This window comes from Phoxinus phoxinus (genome assembly GCF_949152265.1).
Source record: "Phoxinus phoxinus genome assembly, chromosome: 23".
Taxonomy (NCBI): Eukaryota; Metazoa; Chordata; class Actinopteri; order Cypriniformes; family Leuciscidae; genus Phoxinus; species Phoxinus phoxinus.
Window position 1 is genome coordinate 20,698,622 of NC_136898.1, and position 20,302 is coordinate 20,718,923.

The 20,302-nt window shown below is 39.3% G+C and overlaps 2 protein-coding genes across 2 annotated transcripts in view; one reads left to right on the plus strand and one right to left on the minus strand.

Annotated features, from left to right (window-relative positions):
* Positions 1–295: 295 nt before the first annotated feature.
* On the minus strand, positions 296–18,430 carry dbh (dopamine beta-hydroxylase (dopamine beta-monooxygenase)). Its single transcript, XM_079599353.1, has 12 exons — positions 17,938–18,430; positions 15,893–16,039; positions 13,790–14,047; positions 13,060–13,236; positions 10,943–11,045; positions 9,189–9,355; positions 8,124–8,267; positions 5,508–5,546; positions 5,160–5,219; positions 2,549–2,676; positions 1,888–2,047; positions 296–923 (listed from the first exon to the last, which is right to left on the minus strand). The coding sequence occupies exons 1-12, from the start codon at positions 18,262–18,264 to the stop codon at positions 798–800; spliced, it is 1,836 nt and encodes a 611-aa protein (XP_079455479.1). The 5' UTR covers positions 18,265–18,430; the 3' UTR covers positions 296–797.
* Positions 16,005–20,302, plus strand: part of LOC306991487 (protein FAM163B-like) — a 44,919-nt gene continuing 40,621 nt past the window's right edge. Inside the window, exon 1 of the mRNA XM_079599373.1 lies at positions 16,005–16,100. The gene's annotated coding sequence lies outside the window, so the exon portion shown is untranslated. The remainder of the gene's footprint in view (positions 16,101–20,302) is intronic.

The window sequence follows — 20,302 nt, forward strand, 5'->3', positions numbered from 1 at the left end:
ACTATCTTCTAAATAGTAGACAGTATTCAGTGTATACTTCACAATAAATGTTACGTTATAACTTATAAGTGTAGTGCACCTTCGTCCATATAAACGCTGTTTTTTATATACTGCACCTTCTCAAACAAATATTAAAGGAACATGCCGACTTTTTGGTCGGCGTTTGGTCAGCCATCTTCTAACCGTATACATACTGGGAACTATATTCTCAGAAAGTGAAGCACTGCTACTTGGGCGGAGTGATTAGCGCAACACTGAGCGAACTCTCTGCTCCTCGCCACGGGGCTTCTCAGGCGCTGCGAGCAAATCACTCCGCAGAAGTAGCAGTGCTTCGCCTTCTGAGAATATAGTTCCCAGTATGTATACGGTTAGAAGATGGCTGTGTCTCATGTGACCTTGTTATTTGTACACGCTGTGACTATACAAAACACAACATGTGAATAGGAAAATGTTGGCTTTATTTTGTCACTTATTGGGAGCATTTACCTCCAGTCTTTGTGCTAAGCTAGGCTAGCGGTGGGTGCGTCAGACAGAGTCTGAGAAGGGTGTGTATGGACTTATCTAACTCTGGGGGATACGGGGAATAAGCTAAAGTCTCAAAAAGTCCACGTGTTCCTTTAATATCTAAAATAATAGTCTACAAACAAAACAGTACTAGTGATTGATTTTATGTGATAACTTTAAAGCACATCTCTTCCATAGTGTACAGGCTGCTGTGTGAATGTGTTGTGTATCCACCAGGCTGGCACAGAGTGGTAAAGGTTGAGCTCAGCAGGAGGCAGATGCATGTCTGGGCATCAGACGCTGCTGTCAGACCTGACCTCTGTAGGGTTGTCACTCGCTCGAGGGCTTAATTCACACGGGTACGGGGCTCTCTGGAGCTCTGCCGTCACCACCGGGATCTCCTGCTTCTCCCATTGACCCTAAGAGATAAAAGACTTGAATGTTAAAGGGGTGATGAACTGAGAAATCAAAATCAAGGTCATCATACTATAAGAATATCCTGTAAGTTTCAGAACTGAAAACTTCCTTGTTAGTCCAATAAAAGCTTTTATTGACACCAGGCACAGCAAACGACAATTTTTTCAAAGTGGGGATCTATGAGGTCAAAGGGTATCAAAAACCGCCTCCGCAGAAGAAGATCAACGGCTACTTCAACACTGCCCACCGATTCACGCATTACATGAAATTCATTATAATATGCATAACTGTTACCCAATCATAGCAGTGGGCGTTTACTTCCAAGTAAAAACAGCGTTTCAGGAGCTAGGCTCAAAACCAGGGTAGAAAATAGCCTATTACTTATTCATTTGGATGTTTTTAAATGTAAAAACCAAGCGAACGTCATAAGTTGACCTCAGACAACAATATAAAAGAATTTAAAAAGCCAGTTCATGACCTCTTTAATATGTAAAGATTTCCTAATTTCAGTTCAACCTGAGGTGGCATTTTCTCATTAGTTATGCTTACATTAACTCATTTTTGTCAATCCAAACGAATCTGATCCAATTTCAAAGTTGTTTATATGAACCCTCAACCTCTAAATCCCATTCACATATTCGTAATGTTACCGAAGCTTTCGAGGACCGATATTGTTTGAATCCTTGTTCAAATGTATTCATTTCTTTTTCATTTCAAGTTTTTACAGATATAATTTAAAACTGTTGGTAAATGTTGGTAGAAATTAATCCTTGAATTCAGCAAGGATGCATTCAATTGATCACGCGTGACAGAAAAGACATTTATAATGTTTATTTATAATAAGCACAACTGCGAATCTACGATAACTCTCGACGATAACTTACAAATATGCGTATACATCATAAGTAATATGTATGTAAACACACATGACACACACTATGCAAGTGCGGCAGTTGTCGTGCTTACGGGGAAGAGCTGAGCGGTGGATTGGTTGCAGTGCATTGAGATGGGGGAAGTGATGTAGAGGGAGTTCAGCACATCCCCGCTGAAGCCGTCCCAGGTTATTGAGGAGAACTGCTCTTCCACAGTAGTCTGAGGACAACTGCAACCCTCACGTCCTTGAAACCTACACAGAAGACAATACAACAAAACTTGGTAGACCTTTCCACCCCCCAAACATCTCGAGAAGTGGTAATTTGGTTGCATAGACACAAAACCACTTCCATAATTCGCCTGACCCCACAACAATGTCGTAAAATTGCTTCTTTTTTTTAAGCTAGAAAATGCAATTTGCCTGTGCAAAATGGATGAATACAAATGTCATCGCCTTCTCTTTGTTTATGCATTGCTGAAGAAAACTCATTTCTGTTTTTCCGTCTGAATTCGTACAGGAATTGAAAGTATTCCTCTTGTCCTCGGGCAGTTAGTCTCAAAGCAAGACATTATTTTCAGGTATGCTGTTGTTGTTGTAGCCTGACTGGGTCAGTGTTGCTGTTTTCAAGGTTTTCTTCTCATTGTGAGGTAATGACTGTCTGGAATGTGTGAGACGTCATACAGGAAGGTCATGTTTGGTGTTTTTGATGGTTAGTTTAGTCTTGAGTGGATCTTTTGTGGACTTGTGGTGTACCTGTTGATGAGACTGAAGTATTTCTGCAGGTAATCTGTGTCCACGTGGCTCTTGCACAACTCCAGCTGTGTACGGGGGTAATAATGGACGTAATTGACACACATCTCATCCATGATCCCAAAACCACCCTGCGGAAGTGAGAAAACAAAGCCACTTGATTTGAAGTGAAGTAAAATGTTTGTTTCTCTCACACAAAGCTGTTATATACAGCATCAGAAGACTATGAACAATACACACAGATCCTACGGACAGTTTATGATGCTTTTTTTGTCATTTCGGAGCGTGACGGATTCAGTTTTCTTTCACATATTCACCATTTCTCCTTTTGAAAAAGTCATTCATGTTTGGAAGGTGAACTTCCTTTTAAAGTGCCCCTATAATGCTTTATATATATATATATATTACCTTTCATGTAGCATGTAATATAGCTGTGAATGTAAAAGGTTTGCAAATTTAATTGCAAGGGTGTATGCGCGTTGTGGACCTGCCTATAGGCGCACATTACTAATGCGCCCTTTAAATAACAAAACAAATATTGCGCCATTGACTTTAGACCAGGTTTCAGTTGGTCAATGGTGCAGTCTATTTCTGTTGCCTCAAAATAGCAACGCGTCAACAATGCGCCTGAACACACCTCGTTTTCAGACCAGTAGCCCATGGGTGCACAAATGCATTTGCTATTTAAGCAATGTGGCGCAGGACGTGAAAATGATAACTGCGTCGGACTAAACCTAGCAAAAAAACATTTGCGTCGCGTTTGGCGCTGCATTGCGCCGGGTGTAAGATAGGGTCCCTTGTCTCTTAAAAGATAGGAAATCAGGTAGGCCACAGAGCGGGTTTAGTGCATGTTAAGGCGCATAGTGTACAGAAGTCTCCAACTTTTTGCAGAGTCAATAGTTAAAGACCTCCAAACTTCGTGTGGCCTTCAGATTAGCTCAAGAACTGTGTGTAGAGCTTCATGGAATGGGTTTCCATGGCCGAGCAGCGCATCCAAGCCTCACATCACCAAGTGCAATGCAAAGCGTGGGATGCAGTGGTGTAAAGCAAGCCGCCACTGGACTCTAGAGTGGACTCTCACTGGACTCAATCCGATGGATGAGTCTGGGTTTGGCGATTGCCAGGAGAACGTTGCATTGTGTAAAGTGTAAAGTTTGGTGGAGGGGGGATTATGGTGTGGGGTTGTTTTTCAGGGGTTGGGCTCCGCCCCTTTGTTCCAGTGAAAGGAACTCTTAATGCTTCAGCATACCAAGACATTTTGGACAATTTCATGATCCCAACTTTGTGGGAACAGTTTGGGGATGTTCCTGTTCCAACATGACTGTGCACCAGTGCACAAATCAATGTCCATAAAGACATGGATGAGCGAGTTTGGTGTGGAGGAACTTGACTGGCCTGCAGAGAGTCCTGACCTCAACCCCATAAAACAGCTTTGGGATGAAATAGAGCGGAGACTGCGGGCCAGGCCTTCTCGCCCAACATCCGTGCCTGACCTCAGCTGTTTGAGAACATAGTCAAGCAAAAGGCTACTCATATTAGTTACCCTTGTGTCTGACGATGTAAAGAGCGATATCACTGTGCAGCGTTTACCTCAGTAAGTTGGCCGTGTGAATCTGTGAGCTGGCATGAGTGGAGGCGGGGCTAATTAGCATATTCATGGCTCCACGTATTAAATGAAGCAAGGGTGTAGAGTTACATTCAAGCTATTTTAAGGCATGAAGGGGGGAAATGTCACTGGAAAATACGTTTTATTATGTAATTTTTGTGATTTAAAATTTAAATTATTGACTACAGGGGGACTTTAATTTGAGCAGAGCAAGGTAGACCAATCACTGGGTCAAACAGACTGGGCCATCTGACCAATCAGATCAGAATCACAACAGACTGGGTCAGTAATGCCTATTTGCATATGTGACAAAACCAGTCATAAGTCGCACGGGTATATTTGTGGCAATAGCCAACAATACATTGTATGGGTCAAAATGATCGATTTTTCTTTTATGCCGAAAATCATTAGGATATTAAGTAAAGATCATGTTCCATGAGGATATTTTGTAAATTTCTTACTGTAAAGATATAAAACATTTATTTTTGTGAGTGAATGCAGCACAATCGTGAACATAAATGGACAACTTTAAAGGCGATTTTCTCAATATGTCGAATTTTTTGCACCCTCAGATTCCCAAATAGTTGTATCTCGGCCAAATATTGTCCTATCCTAACAAACCATAGCATCAATGGAAAGCTTATTTATTCAGCTTTCAGATAATGTATAAATCTCAATTTAAAAAAATGTACCCATGTGACTGGTTTTGTGGTTCAGGGTCACATATAGTAAATGTTTACCTGGATGAATGACGAATTATATCCTATTAAACAGTAGTAGCGTAAATGTGATAGTTTATCAGTGTGGGTTTAATTTAGCTCAAGCAACTCTTAGTTAAATTTGTATTATAAACTTGTGCTATATTGTGCAGGATGATAACAATCTCAGTCTGAGAGTTTTGAACTTGTTTGGTTTCCAGCCAATCAATCTGTGGTGTCTAGAAGATCCTCCACATTCACATGAGAGAATGTATTTGACATGTAAGCATATGCTATTGCTCAGACTTACCACTGTAACTTTGTTCCTGTCTTCAGTGGTAAACGTGCACTTTGTGACGAGAGCATCGCCCTGTGGGGAAGACAAACGCACAAAGCGGCAATCACACACGTTCAGATGGGGTTTAGCACTCCGCTATTTGTAGAGCATGTTAGAATGAATGTCTCTTGGCAGGTTAGCATTAGATTGGCAGCCTCGGCCGTGTGTGGGTGCTTGTATTGACAGTCTAAATGCAGTAGATCTGTGCTTTTGTTGGTGGCTTGCTGGCTCCAGGCGTTTCCTGTAATGTCTGCACTGCAGCGTCTCTGTTTCTCTCATCTAAATATGCCTCGGCTTTTACATGTGTGAAGAGCAACTTACTGGCAAAACAGTCACCATCTTCTTTAACACACGGATAATCTGCGCAAAAAAGGAAAAGGTTACAAATGTTAGCATTTGATTTATTCTTCTTTGTACAATATGTATTAGAATCAAAACTGAAAGCATCTGAGTTTGTTAGCATAGCACCTTTCTATGGCCTATTAGAATTGCATCAACCGCTTAGCAGTGCCATAAAAATATATATGCGATAATATTATGTTACTGTTGTGATTGGAAAAGGGCAGCACAGAAATAACTCAGAGCACATGCACTTGTATTTCATTTAAAGGTTTTTATTACAGGAGTATGTGAGCATGAGAAATGGCGTGGGTGTGATGAAGCCGTCAGCTGCTCAGGTACACTGCAGGGAAACGTGGGTAGTTGACACGTCTCACGCCGGGAACAGTGTGCTGCAGTCAATGTGACATGCTACACGACATCTGAAACTATTATAAACTGCATTCATAGAGCAAAAAATGTACTTTTAAAAAGTATTTAAGTCAACTGAAAAAAAGCTTAAGTTAAAAATGAATGGTGAACAGTTACAGCAACTTAAATATACACTTTCCCTTCACCCTGAGATTTTAAACCAATAATAAGGAATTTAAAGTGCCCCTATTATGCTATTTTAAAGGCCCCTATTTTTCTTTTGGAGGTCTCGTACAATACGTTTACATGCAAGGTCAAAAAACTATTTAATGTTCTTATGATATACATTTCAGCATCTCCTCTTTTCTCACAGTGTCTGAAACTGTTCCCCCAGTCTGTTGTGATTGGTTTACTCTGCTCTGATTGGTCAGATGACCCAGTCTGTTGTGATTGGTTTACTCTGCTCTGATTGGACAGATGACACAGTCTGTTGTGATTGGTTTACTCTGCTCTGATTGGTCAGATGACCCAGTCTGTTGTGATTGGTCTTCTCTGCTTTGATTGGTCAGATGGCCCAGTCTGTTGTGATTGGTTTACTCTGCTCTGATTGGTCAGATCACCCAGTCTGTTGTGATTGGTTTACTCTGCTCTGATTGGTCAGATGACCCAGTCTGTTGTGATTGGTTTACTCTGCTCTGATTGGTCAGATGGCCCAGTCTGTTGTGATTGGTTTACTCTGCTTTGATTGGTGAGATGGCCCCGTCTGTTGTGTTTGGTTTACTCTGCTCTGATTGGTCAGATGACCCAGTCTGTTGTGATTGGTTTACTCTGCTTTAATTTGGTCAGATGACCCAGTCTGTTGTGATTGGTTTACTCTGCTCTGATTGGACAGATGACACAGTCTGTTGTGATTGGTTTACTCTGCTCTGATTGGTCAGATGACCCAGTCTGTTGTGATTGGTCTTCTCTGCTTTGATTGGTCAGATGACCCAGTCTGTTGTGATTGGTTTACTCTGCTCTGATTGGTCAGATCACCCAGTCTGTTGTGATTGGTTTACTCTGCTCTGATTGGTCAGATGACCCAGTCTGTTGTGATTGGTTTACTCTGCTCTGATTGGTCAGATCACCCAGTCTGTTGTGATTGGTTTACTCTGCTCTGATTGGTCAGATGACCCAGTCTGTTGTGATTGGTCTTCTCTGCTTTGATTGGTCAGATGGCCCAGTCTGTTGTGATTGGTTTACTCTGCTCTGATTGGTCAGATGACCCAGTCTGTTGTGATTGGTTTACTCTGCTCTGATTGGTCAGATGACCCAGTCTGTTGTGATTGGTTTACTCTGCTCTGATTGGTCAGATGACCCAGTCTGTTGTGATTGGTTTACTCTGCTCTGATTGGTCAGATGACCCAGTCTGTTGTGATTGGTTTACTCTGCTCTGATTGGTCAGATGACCCAGTCTGTTGTGATTGGTTTACTCTGCTCTGATTGGTCAGATGACCCAGTCTGTTGTGATTGGTTTACTCTGCTCTGATTGGTCAGATGACCCAGTCTGTTGTGATTGGTTTACTCTGCTCTGATTGGTCAGATGACCCAGTCTGTTGTGATTGGTTTACTCTGCTCTGATTGGTCAGATGACCCAGTCTGTTGTGATTGGTTTACTCTGCTCTGATTGGTCAGATGACCCGGTCTGTTGTGATTGGTCTACCACTTAAAAGTCGTGTCGGAAACCAAACGGCCATTACCATATCTGAATATTAGCTCCAGATTATCCTCAGCACTTGATACACAGTGATATGAACAGTAACGATGGCCTCAATCCGAGTCTGAGTCCTCATCCTTTGTAAGTGTATCAAAGTGGATTTGCAGGTAACATGACATACAGGTAAACACAAAATATTTTAATGAAATATTTTTTATTTTGTCATTTTAAAATTACTTTAATTTTATTTAATTGATTATTAGATTTTCATCAAACCACAACCCCCCCTGCAGTTTCCTCATGAACAGTTAGCTGAGTGTGGTCTCTATGTGGTTGGAGGGGATTGGTTGAAAAATAAGAGGTCTTGATGATGTCAGCAGAGAAGGAAAGTTGTTTTAGAGGCGGAGTTATTACATTATGATGAAATATTATGGACAAAACTTTTATTTTGGAATAACGTGCACTCATGTATCATGCACAATAAGACCAGGTAAATGTATTAAGGGTAAAAGATACACTCATTTTCTACACTTAAACAAACTTGGTAATACCTGGTAGTGAGTGCTGAAGTGTCTGTCCTCCTGCACCACTTCCACCTCTCTGCCTCCTCGCACCAGGACGGTTCTCACCCCGAGGCCGGCCAGGTGAGTGTGTAGCTGGGATGCAAATATATGTACACCTCCTGCAGGAAGAGCCTGGAGGACAGAAAAAATATATATTTCATCATTAATATGTCAACTATTTGACATTTTATGAAGAAAATTTAAGTGGTTTTAATGTTAGGGCGTTGCTGGGGTGTTGCTAGGGTGTTTTGAGTGGTTGCTTTTTGCAACTTAACCTCAACAAGTCACATGATTTGAACTATCATTCATGATATAGTAGCCCAAAGCGAGTTACTTGAAGTTAGTATGCTTTCTTATACTAGTGAAACTAGAAAAATTTGAATATTGTGCAAAAGTTATTTCAGTAATTCAACTTAAAAGGTGAAACTAATATATTATATAGACTCATTACATACAAAGTGAGATATTTCAAGCCTTTATTTGTTATAATTTTGATGATTGGCTTACAGCTTATGAAAACCACAAATTAAAAATTTGAATATTGTGAAAAAGTTTTCATAGATGTAAGCCATAATCATCACAATTATAACAAATAAATTGTTGAAATATCTCACTTTGCATGTAATGAGTCTATATAATATATTAGTTTCACCTTTTAAGTTGAATTACTGAAATAAATTAACTTTTGCACGATATTAAACATTTTTGAGTTTCACCTGTATAACAATGCTTTGTTTTCACAATTTTCCTTTTGTTGATGAGCTTTTGCCACTGTGGGCTGGTTTATTAGACTTCTATTACACCCTAAATGGGAGTGTGTGTTTTTTTTTAAGTAAGTTAGTCTATTTTGATTGCATAATTTGTTGAAAATTGGCCCTAATCTATTTTCAGGAAGCCACCCAATGTGTTTTAATTGAATTCAAAGTCTGAATGCAGTCAGAACTGCAAGCTCTAGATTTATCTTCAGTCGCAGTTCTGGTTGAATTTATCTTGAATTTATTCGCTGTCTTGAGTGAAGTGCAGTATTTAGGAATGTTTGTGAGGATCCGGGACCGTCTGTGTGCACTTGTCGGTGCAGTAGCCAGTCAGCTGGAAAGAGCGCTGGCGGGGAGGAATGGCCATGACAGGAGTGTAGACTAGCCCGAGCTCCATGATGCCTGCGTCAAACCTCCTCAGAGATGGAGTGTACCATAAACGAATGCCTGAGGAGTCCCTCCGTCCTGTGACAAACACACACAGAACGAGTGATGAAGCATTTAGAAATCAAAGGAAGTAGACTGGAGAAATCAGGCTGTTGAGAAGAAAGATATTAGCATGCTAGTATGCTATTCTTACGCTTGCTACAGTATACAGTTTGTGAACAGTATTCAAATGGGGTATTTCTTTAACTATAGCTACTAATAATTGTGGGTTATTCGTACATTTTCTAAAGGCTGGCCCACACTAAACAATATTTTTAAGATCTTTATGTAAATGATGTAAATCTTGAATATATTTTTGAATGAAATTTACTAATAAATCATGATTTTGTTGGTGAAAACATTCACACATAATTTCATGCTCAAATTTGTGCTAATGTTTTGAACAGTTTTGAAATAAAATGGCCTTCTGTCTTGCTAAAACTAAGGCGGAGGGGGGTGGAGGAGTATTTTATGCAAAATTAAACATGTACCAACTCATATTTGTATTATTAATTTTCATATTTTAAGATCTAAAGGCTCTGGCACAAAAGGCACTGGCACACTAGTAAACAAAAAAAGGAAAACATAAGTTTTTTTTTATGATGACCATTTTAGTCTGACTCTCATAAAAAAATACCAAAGTTGTAGAGATACTTACACATAATACTCTGACCCTATTATATTTACAGCCTCCAACAAAGCACACTGTGCAGAATACTGTATCCCATAATGCAATGCACTTTTGGACTGGCAAAGATGGTTTTATTACAATACTAAAAAACGGAAATGTAATTTATGACATATATGTCCCTATATCGCTAGTGACGCCGTCATATATGCTAAATATAAGACAATTTATTGCTATCACATATATACATATCTCTACGTATATATTGATATAGGTTTTTAACATATATAAATTTGCCATATTAAATGAGTATATTGACATATATTTATATGATGTATATGATTATTATTTATATAATACTGTATGTTTTGACCATATATGTCACCGATATGTTTAATTTATATATGCCAAACTATAACTATTTATTTCAAGTCTACAGATCAAGTCTACATATCCACATTTCATTTCAATTTCTATCTCATTTTCGAATCTTTTATAAATAAAATGTACTATTTATTATTATTTTACCTCTTCTTGACCAGCTCATAAAAACAAAACAAATACTACACAAATTCAATTTGAAAACTGATAATTATGTGACATTTATATAAAAAAACACTATTACCGGTATACATAAAATATTTGGGCTGGTTTTATATGTCAATTGTTCCATTTTCTAATAGGTTTTATATATGGGCATATATATTTTATATATGTGGATATATTTAATATATGTATATTTCATATGTGTACATATATTACATTTCCGTATGACCTCATCATAAGGTGTCTAATATCATCAAAATAAAAACAATGTAGCATAATAAATTTCATAACGTCAACTGTTTTACACATATTTTTAATAGTAAGCATTATAAAAAAGTAGCCTATTAATAGTAAGTGTATACTGTGCAATATGACTCAGCATTTTCAACATAGCCATACGCAACTGGGCTGAAGTATTTCTCATGGTTTGAGTGCCTGTTGCATACGCATACCTGATATAAGGAGAGGGTTGTGGTAATGAACTTCAAGACGAAGGAACCGCGAAGAACTTTCTCCTCCCAGAGGCAAGCCAGCGTCGGCCGGGTAGTAGAACGGCTGCGCGTACAGACACAGAACTGTATGTGAACTTTAATAAGATTGATCGTGGTGCAGTGAAGCTTCTGATTTATGCTTTGCAGGCTAGAAGATATTTGAGCCAATGCACAAGAAGCTTATGCCAACTCCGGCTCAGTCAGAGCCAGAAAAGTCCTGTAGATCCGTGACAGTTCACGACCATCGTTTTAGACTTATGAAGGATTGCAAAGTTGAAACCTAAACCCTTATCTGTTTTAAAACTCGTGTGCGAAGGACCGCTTTACATAACCGTCCTCCTTCCACCTCCAGTTTCTCGCCCCATTCCCGTTCCTCTATCACACTCTCCTGGCTCTCACTCACTCCCCCTCCTTCTCTCACAAGGCATTAAAACACATTTAAAAACGAAATGATGGGGGGTGGGGAGGCAAACTGCAATCTACTGAAGAAAAACATCTAAATTTTGCTACATAATCTCATCTCTCCAGCTTGACATTGGCAGCTAGCAGAACACATGATTTGTGTTTGTTGTACTCCCATGTAATCTCATTGCAGGCCTCTCTCTCTCTCTCTCTCTCTCTCTCTCTCTATCTATCTATCTCTCTCTATCTCTCAAGCTCGGCATCGGTCCTTGGCTCCATAACTGATTTATCAGGACGCCTCTGCTTTCAGATTGGCTCACAGCTCTACTCAAAACCTTGACTGGCACCTACCTAGAGTGGGCGAATTGGCGCTGAAAAAGCCCATCTGTATGTGTGCCTCCTAAAGATGCCGATAATCATATGTTCTGTTTTTAGCTCTCAAACTTAGCGCTAAAGAGCGAGAAACTGATGTAGAAAGTGACCTCTATGGATATGCTTCATGATGAAACATTGCGAAAGCATGCTGTCAAAGAGGATAACCATGAAAGTAGACATTTGTGACACGAGATGTAGGAATATGCAGAAGTGTCAGAGCTACAGCGGAGAGGAAGACCGTAATTTCACTCTTTTCCTCGTGTGAAAACTAGCACGTGGCTTCAGGAGACTTGATACATCTACAATGTCTTTTTTGAGCTTGACACTCCCTAATTCATTTTGTTGTACGGGAAAAGAACTGGGTGAGCATTCTTCAGAATATCTTTTTTTTGTGTGTTTACATCTGGAAAACGTGTGTTTGGTCATGTGCAATACGTCTATAGGACGTTTCCTGTCAGATGTCAAATAGACGTTTAGAAAATGTCTTTAAAATGTTTGTGATTTAGAATGTATGTAAAACTGACGTCTTAAAGGAACACTCCACTTTTTTTGGAAATAGGCTCATCAACTCCCCCAGAGTTAAACAGTTTTACCGTTTTCGAATCCATTCAGCCGATCTCCGCGTCTGGCGGTAGCACTTTTAGCATAGCTTAGCATAGATCATTGAATCTGATTAGACCGTTAGCATCTCTCTCAAAAAAAATGACCATAGAGTTTTGATATTTTTCCTATTTAAAACTTGACTCTTCTGTAGTTACATCGTGTACTAAAAGTTGCGATTTTCTAGGCCAATATGACCAGGAACTATACTCTCATTCCTGCGTAATAATCAAGGAGCTGCTGCCGTACCAGCAGCGCAATGATATTACGCAGCGCCTGAAAATAGTCCCCCGCTCGGTAACTTCCAACGTGACCGGCACTAAGTTTGTAATATCATTGCGCTGCTGGTACGGCAGCAGTTCCTTGATTATTATGCTAAGCTATGCTAAAAGCGCTACCGCCAGACCCGGAGATCGGCTGAATGGATTCGAAAACGGTAAAACTGTTTAACTCTGGGGGAGTTGGAAAATGAACCTATTTACAAAAAAAGTGGAGTGTTCCTTTAAAGATGTCTATCAGATGTTCTTGAACAGCAGATGATCAACAGCAGTGATCTTTAACAGACATCTTGCAGACGTACGAGTGCTATCTGGGAAACAAGCCATTGAGATTTTGAATGTCATGCTGAGTTAATGATAACAAAATTTAAATTTTTAACTGAACTGTGGCTTTAATTATATGCAATGCAGTCACGTGTGTACCTCCGCTCCCATGGCCCAGGCAGCCAGAACATGTCGGCAGTAATTGAGTTTGCTGGGCTTCATCTTGGAATCGCAGGAGCCGCTGTATGAAGGCACGGTGTCCATCTGAGGGGAACATTCGAACACTTCGATGTGATGAACAATGGCTTCATTACCAGGAGTGATTACAGACTCGTACTGCAAAAAAAGATGAAGAGATATAAATTGCAGAAAAACAGGAGGGTGGAAATAAGTCAGAAATCGTATTTTACTGAGTGTGCTGTAAAACCAAGTTTTTCTTTTGCGTTTTTCGAGTACAGACGTCAATGTTGTCGAAACAATCCCCATTCACAATGAAAAACGTTGTATTATTCATGCCAGGCCAGTAGTTGGCGATGTTACTTAGTAAAGACTTTGTTAAGACTGAACACACACAATACTCATGCACATGACGTCACCGTTTCACAGATTCACGCTTTTGTAGTTTACACGGAAATGATAACAGTATCATTTTTAAAAATTGAAACTTCAAAACCATGAAACTTGTGAAAATAATATAAAAAAAAGTTGGCAGTGGCAACTTTTTTCAAAAACGCTGGTGGGGAAAGAGTTAATAGTAGCAATACTGATAATTGCCTTAGCAAATTTCATACTTACTTTCAGCTTCAGTTTACATCACTCCAAACTTACAAAAGTGTTTGACTAAAGAGGGTTATAATTGGCCAAAGTGGCTCCAAGAGTTTCAAGTTACCATGACAATGTGGTTCTTGGGCATATTAGGCGGGAGCTGATAGATGTGGCACCAGTACGTGGTCTCCTGTGTGGGGATGATGACTTCAGGGGCCAGGACCTCCAGGCTGCGCACATCCCTCGGGAGCGCGAGGGACCGAGTGTCCGGACGCAGGAGCAGAACCCGCTGGACGCCAGGCTGGAGACGGGAAATGTTGAGCTCGTGCAGGGATAGGATCGGATGCTCCAGCAAGGCGTAGATTATGTGGACCGTGCCTTCCTGGAAATAAGGATTTTTTGTTATCATTTATTCAGTTATGTATTTCATGGAAGAATGAGAGGGTTTGGAATGACATGAGGGTGAGTAAATGAAGACTTTAATCTTTAAAGTCGGTAATACGTTTGACGGAGATGTTTTCCCCCCTAACACTTCAGAATACTTAAGATAGAACTTATTTTTTTAATAAAGCTAAAAAATATATATATTTTCTGACCGAATATAACCCTTAGTCATACCGCCATGACAGAAATGAAAATGAGGCTATGAGAAATCGAATACACTGCGGATTACTGTTGTTTAACATACCAATTGTTCATCTGACCAAACATCTTTCCGAGAAAGTAAAAAAAAAAGACTCAGTTTTGAAAGTTATGAGTTGTTAAAATTACATGATCTGGACCTTTATGTAGCGCATGCCATTGTAAAAACTAAGTCTATTTATACCTCACATCCTCGTTTTCACCCGTGTTAAATTCAATATGGCGTCTAACATGACTAAGGACTATAGAGTGAAACAATGCCCCGCCCTCTTTTTCAGCAGTGCTGGTTCCGGAAGTATTTTTCCCTTAGGGATTTAAAAACAAGTCTTCATTAAAGAGTTATAAGCCACGGACCAAGCCAATCAGCTCCGAGGTGAATCACAGCATTACAAACGATAAGACTTCTCATGTACAAATGTTGATACATATAAAACAATATATTTTAAGTTTATTGCAAAATATGCATATATACACACAAATATTTCAGTATTTTGAGACCTTAGGCTTAGAGAGATCGACTCACATCATTCGCAGTGTTTCATAGGAGTGGGCGGAGCTGAAGACTTTATGTCTCACTGATTGGTGTAATTTGTTGTACAGCATCATGGGTAATGTATTCTTTCACTAGGAATTCTGCTGTTAAATATGATTATTTTAACCCCCTAGTGCTCTTCGCGTGTCGGTCAAAAATTACAGAATTTTTTATTTCATTGAAATGAATGTAGCCTACTATATATCAGTTCGATAATGTGTTTTATTTAATATATTGTATTTTTTGGTACTAAATTATATTTACACTGTATTTGTAATCCATTCATTCACTTTTTGAGCGTAGACCTGAAACGGAATCTTGAATGCTTTAGAGCACATAGTTAAGTTTGATCTATTTTCAAAGACGACACTTGGCAAATTATTTCTGAAGTGAAAAAAAGTTGTAAAAAGTTACAGATTTTAGGTTTATTGTAATGAAAAATGCACAAAAATATTATTTTAAATTTTATATAAAATATATTTTCAAAAACATGTTTTACTCTAAAACTGCAAGAAAATCAAAGCCATAAATCTAAACGAGTGGTTTTCCAAATTTGAGCTTGATATCTAAAAAAAAAAAAAAAGCTTTTAGTAAGAGTTTGTTTTTGTGCAGTATACAAAAGTTTCCACTAAACGAATTTCGTCTACCCTTCATTTCCAATGCAGTAATTTTGACCGCGAGGAGCACAAGTGTGACTATGTTTTTTCAGGACCATTTAACCTTTTTGAATCATGTCCATGTTTTTTTTTTTTTTTTTACAACTAAACATAAAAATGTTCGTCAAAAATGGCCGAAGAGCATCAGTGGGTTAAAAATAAGCTGAAATGATGCAGCCTGACAGCTTCAACAAAAGCAAAAACTATGGATTAACAACCTCGTAGCTCACAGTAAGTCTGTCTTTAAAGGTCTAAAAGTTATCGTTCAAAATCAATTTCCCTATGGAGTTTTTCCTTCCGGAACCCGACTATTGCACTCTATTATCACGCAAATGTCTCTTTGTCCCGCCTCAACGCCTCTCTCTGCTGTTCTGCTTTCAGATGTTTAGTAACGTGCCTCTATGATGTAGTCGTGTGGGTCGCAGGTGCTGAATGGTCTCTTGAAGAGCAGAAAGAAGCCTTCAGAGGACTGATGAGTCTCCAGCAGCTGATAGTCCTGTTGAGCGTCCAACATCACTCGGCCTTCATTATCACTCCATGCATCCTAAGAATATCACATTCAGTCACAAAAACAAACATCAGCTTTGTTTCTCCATTTGAGGTCTGTAAGTTAATGTTTTAGAAATAGCTCCCTTATGCTCACCTAAATGTATTTGATTTATTTGAAATACAGTATAAACGGTAACATTGTAAAATAGTATTACAAATTAAAATAACTTTTCTATTGTAATATATGTTCAAATTTAATTCATTCCTGTGATCAAAGCTGAATTTTCAGCATCATTACTCCAGTCTTCAGTGTCACATGATCCTTCAGAAATCATACTAATATGCTGATTTGATGCTCAAGAAACATTTCTGATTATTATTTATGAATATTGAAAACAGCTTCATATTTTTGTGGAAACCGTGATCATTTATTTTCCTCAGGATTCTTTAATGAATAGAAAGTTCAAAAGAACAGCATTTATTTGAAACAGGAATCTTTTGTAACATTATAAATGTCTTTACTGTCACTTTTAATACATTTTAGTGCATCCTTGCTGAATAAATGTTTTATACATTTCTTGGAAAAAAAAAAATGTTTACCCCAAACTTTTGAATGGTAGTGTATATATAATTAATATATAAACTACCCAACATGATGATCTGAGAAAAACTAATTTATGAGTTAGTTATTTCAAACAAAAGCCACCAATTTGCCAAAAAGTAAGTTAAAGTGTTAAAACCATCATAAAATATTTGTATAAATACTTTTTTTTTTTACTATGGTTACTTATAATTGATTTTGAAAGTGTCCATTTTAACCAATAATTCTTTCCGAATTTTCCGCCAGCCTACTTCTTCTGGACATACGCTGAGGGAGGCAGGGCGAGCGGCTGGCCATACAACATTTATTCAAAACGGACAGAACAGTGCAATCCAAAAGCAAAATAATGAAATAAATCATATATAATGAATGAAGAGGGGCCTTGACACACGCATGACCTTCCGTCAACCACTTTATTTGGGGTGCGGCGGGCAAAACCCAGATGTGAGCTGTTCAGCTCAATGTTAGAAGAAGCGTTGCACTATACGGCTGAACTGGAAGTGCACGGGTGTGTGTGTGTGTGTGTGTGGGTGTGTGTGGGTGGGTGTCTGCTGTAGCCAGGCAATCATAACAAGATCTATAAAGCCAGACTCTTCAGACTCAAGAGCAACGGAGAGAGGTTGCTTTGACCGAGAGGTTAGAAATTCGTCATTAGTCGTTCATTATTCAACAACAAAAAAGTTGAATACGGTCTCGGAATTCTGTCATTATTTATGTTGTTCCAAACCTGGATGACTTCTGTTTCTTCTGTGGAACATGAAAGATTATGTGTGTGTTTTTTAAATCTCTTAATATTTTTTGTCCATAAATAAAGGTTTTTGCAGTGACAAAATTTTTGGTTTCCCAAAGAACCTTTCAGTGAACAGTTCTGAAAAGAGCTTTAAATATCTTAAGAACCTTTATCCACTATAAAGAGCGTTATGTGCAAAGCAAAGGTTCCATGGAACCATCGATGTCAATAAAGAACCTTTATGTTTTAATGTGTATACATTGCAAGTCAGTGGGGTCCAAAACAACAGTGATCTCCACTGATTGTACATACAAAAGCAATTGAAACATTCATCAAAATATCTTTTTTTCATGCTCCACCGAAGAAAGAAAGTCATGCAGGTTTGGAATTACATGGTGGGGTGAGTAAAAATGACAACATTTAATTTGTGGCTGAACAATCCTTTTACCAAAAAGAAAAACACTCATATTGACAAGATTCTGCATTATGTTGCGTCATTTTTCTGCTCATCTCAAATACGTATTTTATAAAAGCACATAATCCTACGCTCTCCCCGGAGCACATTTCCAACACCATAAAGAAAAAAAACATCATAAAACCAAAGCATATGGACCATTCTTACCCCAAAATAGGATTTTTGACCGTCGTCCCACAGAATGACCAGGTCGGCGTTGGTGGGCTCTCCCCGATCGGACATGCCCAGTAAAAGGCCGTGGTGCAGCTCTTTGACCTTCACCTCTAGGTAGACCTCCTGGGTGGGATAGCTGATGTTCCAGGACAGCTCCAGCTGGCCCGACGGGTCTAAGGGGATGTGGTAGGCCAGCGGGGGTCTGGAGGGGAGCGCAGGAGCCTGGTAGGAAGCCACCAGGAGCACCACCACGGTGGCCAAAACGGTGAGGTACATGAGGGTGACGTCTTGCAACCGCAGGTCTTTGTTGAGAAGACGCATTACCTGTGTTGTCTTCTACTTGAAGGCCCTTTCTGTTGGTCTTTAGGATGTTTTTGGGCTGTTCCGAAGTCAAAAATCTCCTTATGCTGTCGTCTTTTGAGAACTCCCGAATGGATTGTTCTTCTGTTGACTTCTTGATCGCGCTTCAGACGTGTTTTAGGTGTCCACCGGTCCACTTCTGCTGGCTGTGGACTCTCTCTGGCTTTTAAGAGCACGACCCTGTGACAGCCTCTACTTTATCCTGGCTAATTCTATTAGCTGGGTTAACCAAAATTCAATTGTTTATTTTGCCCTCCGGTCAAACTTTTTTTTTCTCCTCCAACATCTGCTTGTTGTGAGCGAGAAGGGCGGATTTCTCCAATACTGTCTTTTTCCGTTGCTATAGATGTGGAATTTATTATTTAAAATCAAAGACGGTTTGGGATGTTAGAGCACAATAGATCACACGCATGTGAAAATTGCATTTGATTGGTTTACATTTGCCTGTTTTATTGGCTAAAATGTCCTTTATACGGTTTCAGAGAACCCAGGGTCATTTTATTGAAGAAGAAAAAACACTTAATAAAGTATCAGGGTTAATATACATGACTTTTATTAAAACTGAATTTAAACAACATTTCAACTTGAAAATACACTTCAAACGTCGGTGAAAAATGGTACTGTCTGGAGTAAAAAAAAAGAAAAAAGATTATAAATAGTTAATTTTCAGATGCAAAACCTTTTTAAACGGATGTGCCTTAGAAGTAAACATCTATCAAAAAAAAAAAATGTGTCAAAAGTTAGCGTTTTCAGGCCCCCAAAACGCCGTTGTCATGTAAATACGGCCAAAATGCTTTAAAAAAAAATTTTTTGTTAAAAACTGTCGTGTAAGTTATTCAGTATCCATCTGCTTAATATTACTCTGACTTACTCACCTGCATAACTGCTCTGTCAATAAATACCTGTTTGGTTTGAACTATTATATAGTATAACCGTATATTGGTAGGCTATAACTGTGACATTCGTTGAGCTTTATTTGCACAATATTGCACAGCATGTGTGACAGACACTGTTTCCTTGGAGAAAGACTAATTCTAATGGCAGTGCTTCTGGAAGATACCACCTGTGTCTTCATCCATTCGCTGGTTTTCAAGAAATTAAAAGATATTGAGATGAAACGCTTGTAATAATAACCTCCTTCATGCACATGCCCTGGAGCCAGTGCGGCACGCTGCAGCTGCTGCCAATTGTGTCGTCTCAATCAAGAAACATGGATACCTGGTTTGAGGAATAAAGGTTATTGAGGTCCCTGTGGCAGTGGCGGGAGGCGGTGTGAATGTGGGAGGAGCGAGACAGGAACAGATGCCGGCCTGATCCGCTAATGAAATGAAGTTGCGGGGCATTTCTGTGCCCTAGAGACATGACTGTTCCTTGAGCTGGAGCAACAGATCATCAGGCCTGTGACGCGTGGCTTTCTTTGCTTTTTTGTTATGTTGCATTGTGTGTGTTTAGGGTGTTTGCGAGGGTGTGATGGGGGAATTCTTGGAGGTTTCTTACTAGCCTAAATCAAAAGAGAGAAAGACTGGGAAAGTGCAGGAGGAAAGGAAAATAGAAAACAAATTGATTAACATTTGTGTCAGGGTTCTGTCACTTCGCTTTGGTTTATTCTTGTCAGTGTGAGCGTGTGTGTGTGTGGAGCGTGGTGTTCAGATCCTGACACTTCTGTCTGGTTAGGTTTCGGTTCAGTGTCTGGGTTCGGACAGTCATGCCGACTTCAATGTTTCGTCTCTTGTTGTGAGCGTTGTTTTCATTGGCCGGGCGTTTGTCGTGTTCTGTGTAGCACGCGGCTCGCGTTGTTTATCGGTTTCAGTGAGAGCTGTCATTGGCTGCATGTTCGTGTCGTCTTGTGTGAACAAATGCTTTTGTTTTGTTTTGTTTGTTTCTACACGCCATGTGCTCCGATGCCTATTGTCTTAAAGGGATAGTTCACTTCAAAATGAAAATTCTGTCATCATTTCCTCAAGTTGTTCCAAACCTGCATGATTTTCTGTCTTCTGAT

Excerpts from the sequence above, each read along its gene's own strand:
- dbh (XM_079599353.1), bottom strand. The coding sequence starts at position 18,264 with ATGCGTCTTCTCAACAAAGACCTGCGGTTGCAAGACGTCACCCTCATG. Across the intron at positions 16,040-17,937 it reads GTCAAAAATCCTATTTTGGG|GATGCATGGAGTGATAATGA; the intron begins GTAAGAATGGTC and ends TGATATTCTTAG. Across the intron at positions 5,547-8,123 it reads ACTTCAGCACTCACTACCAG|ATTATCCGTGTGTTAAAGAA; the intron begins GTATTACCAAGT and ends TTTTTTGCGCAG.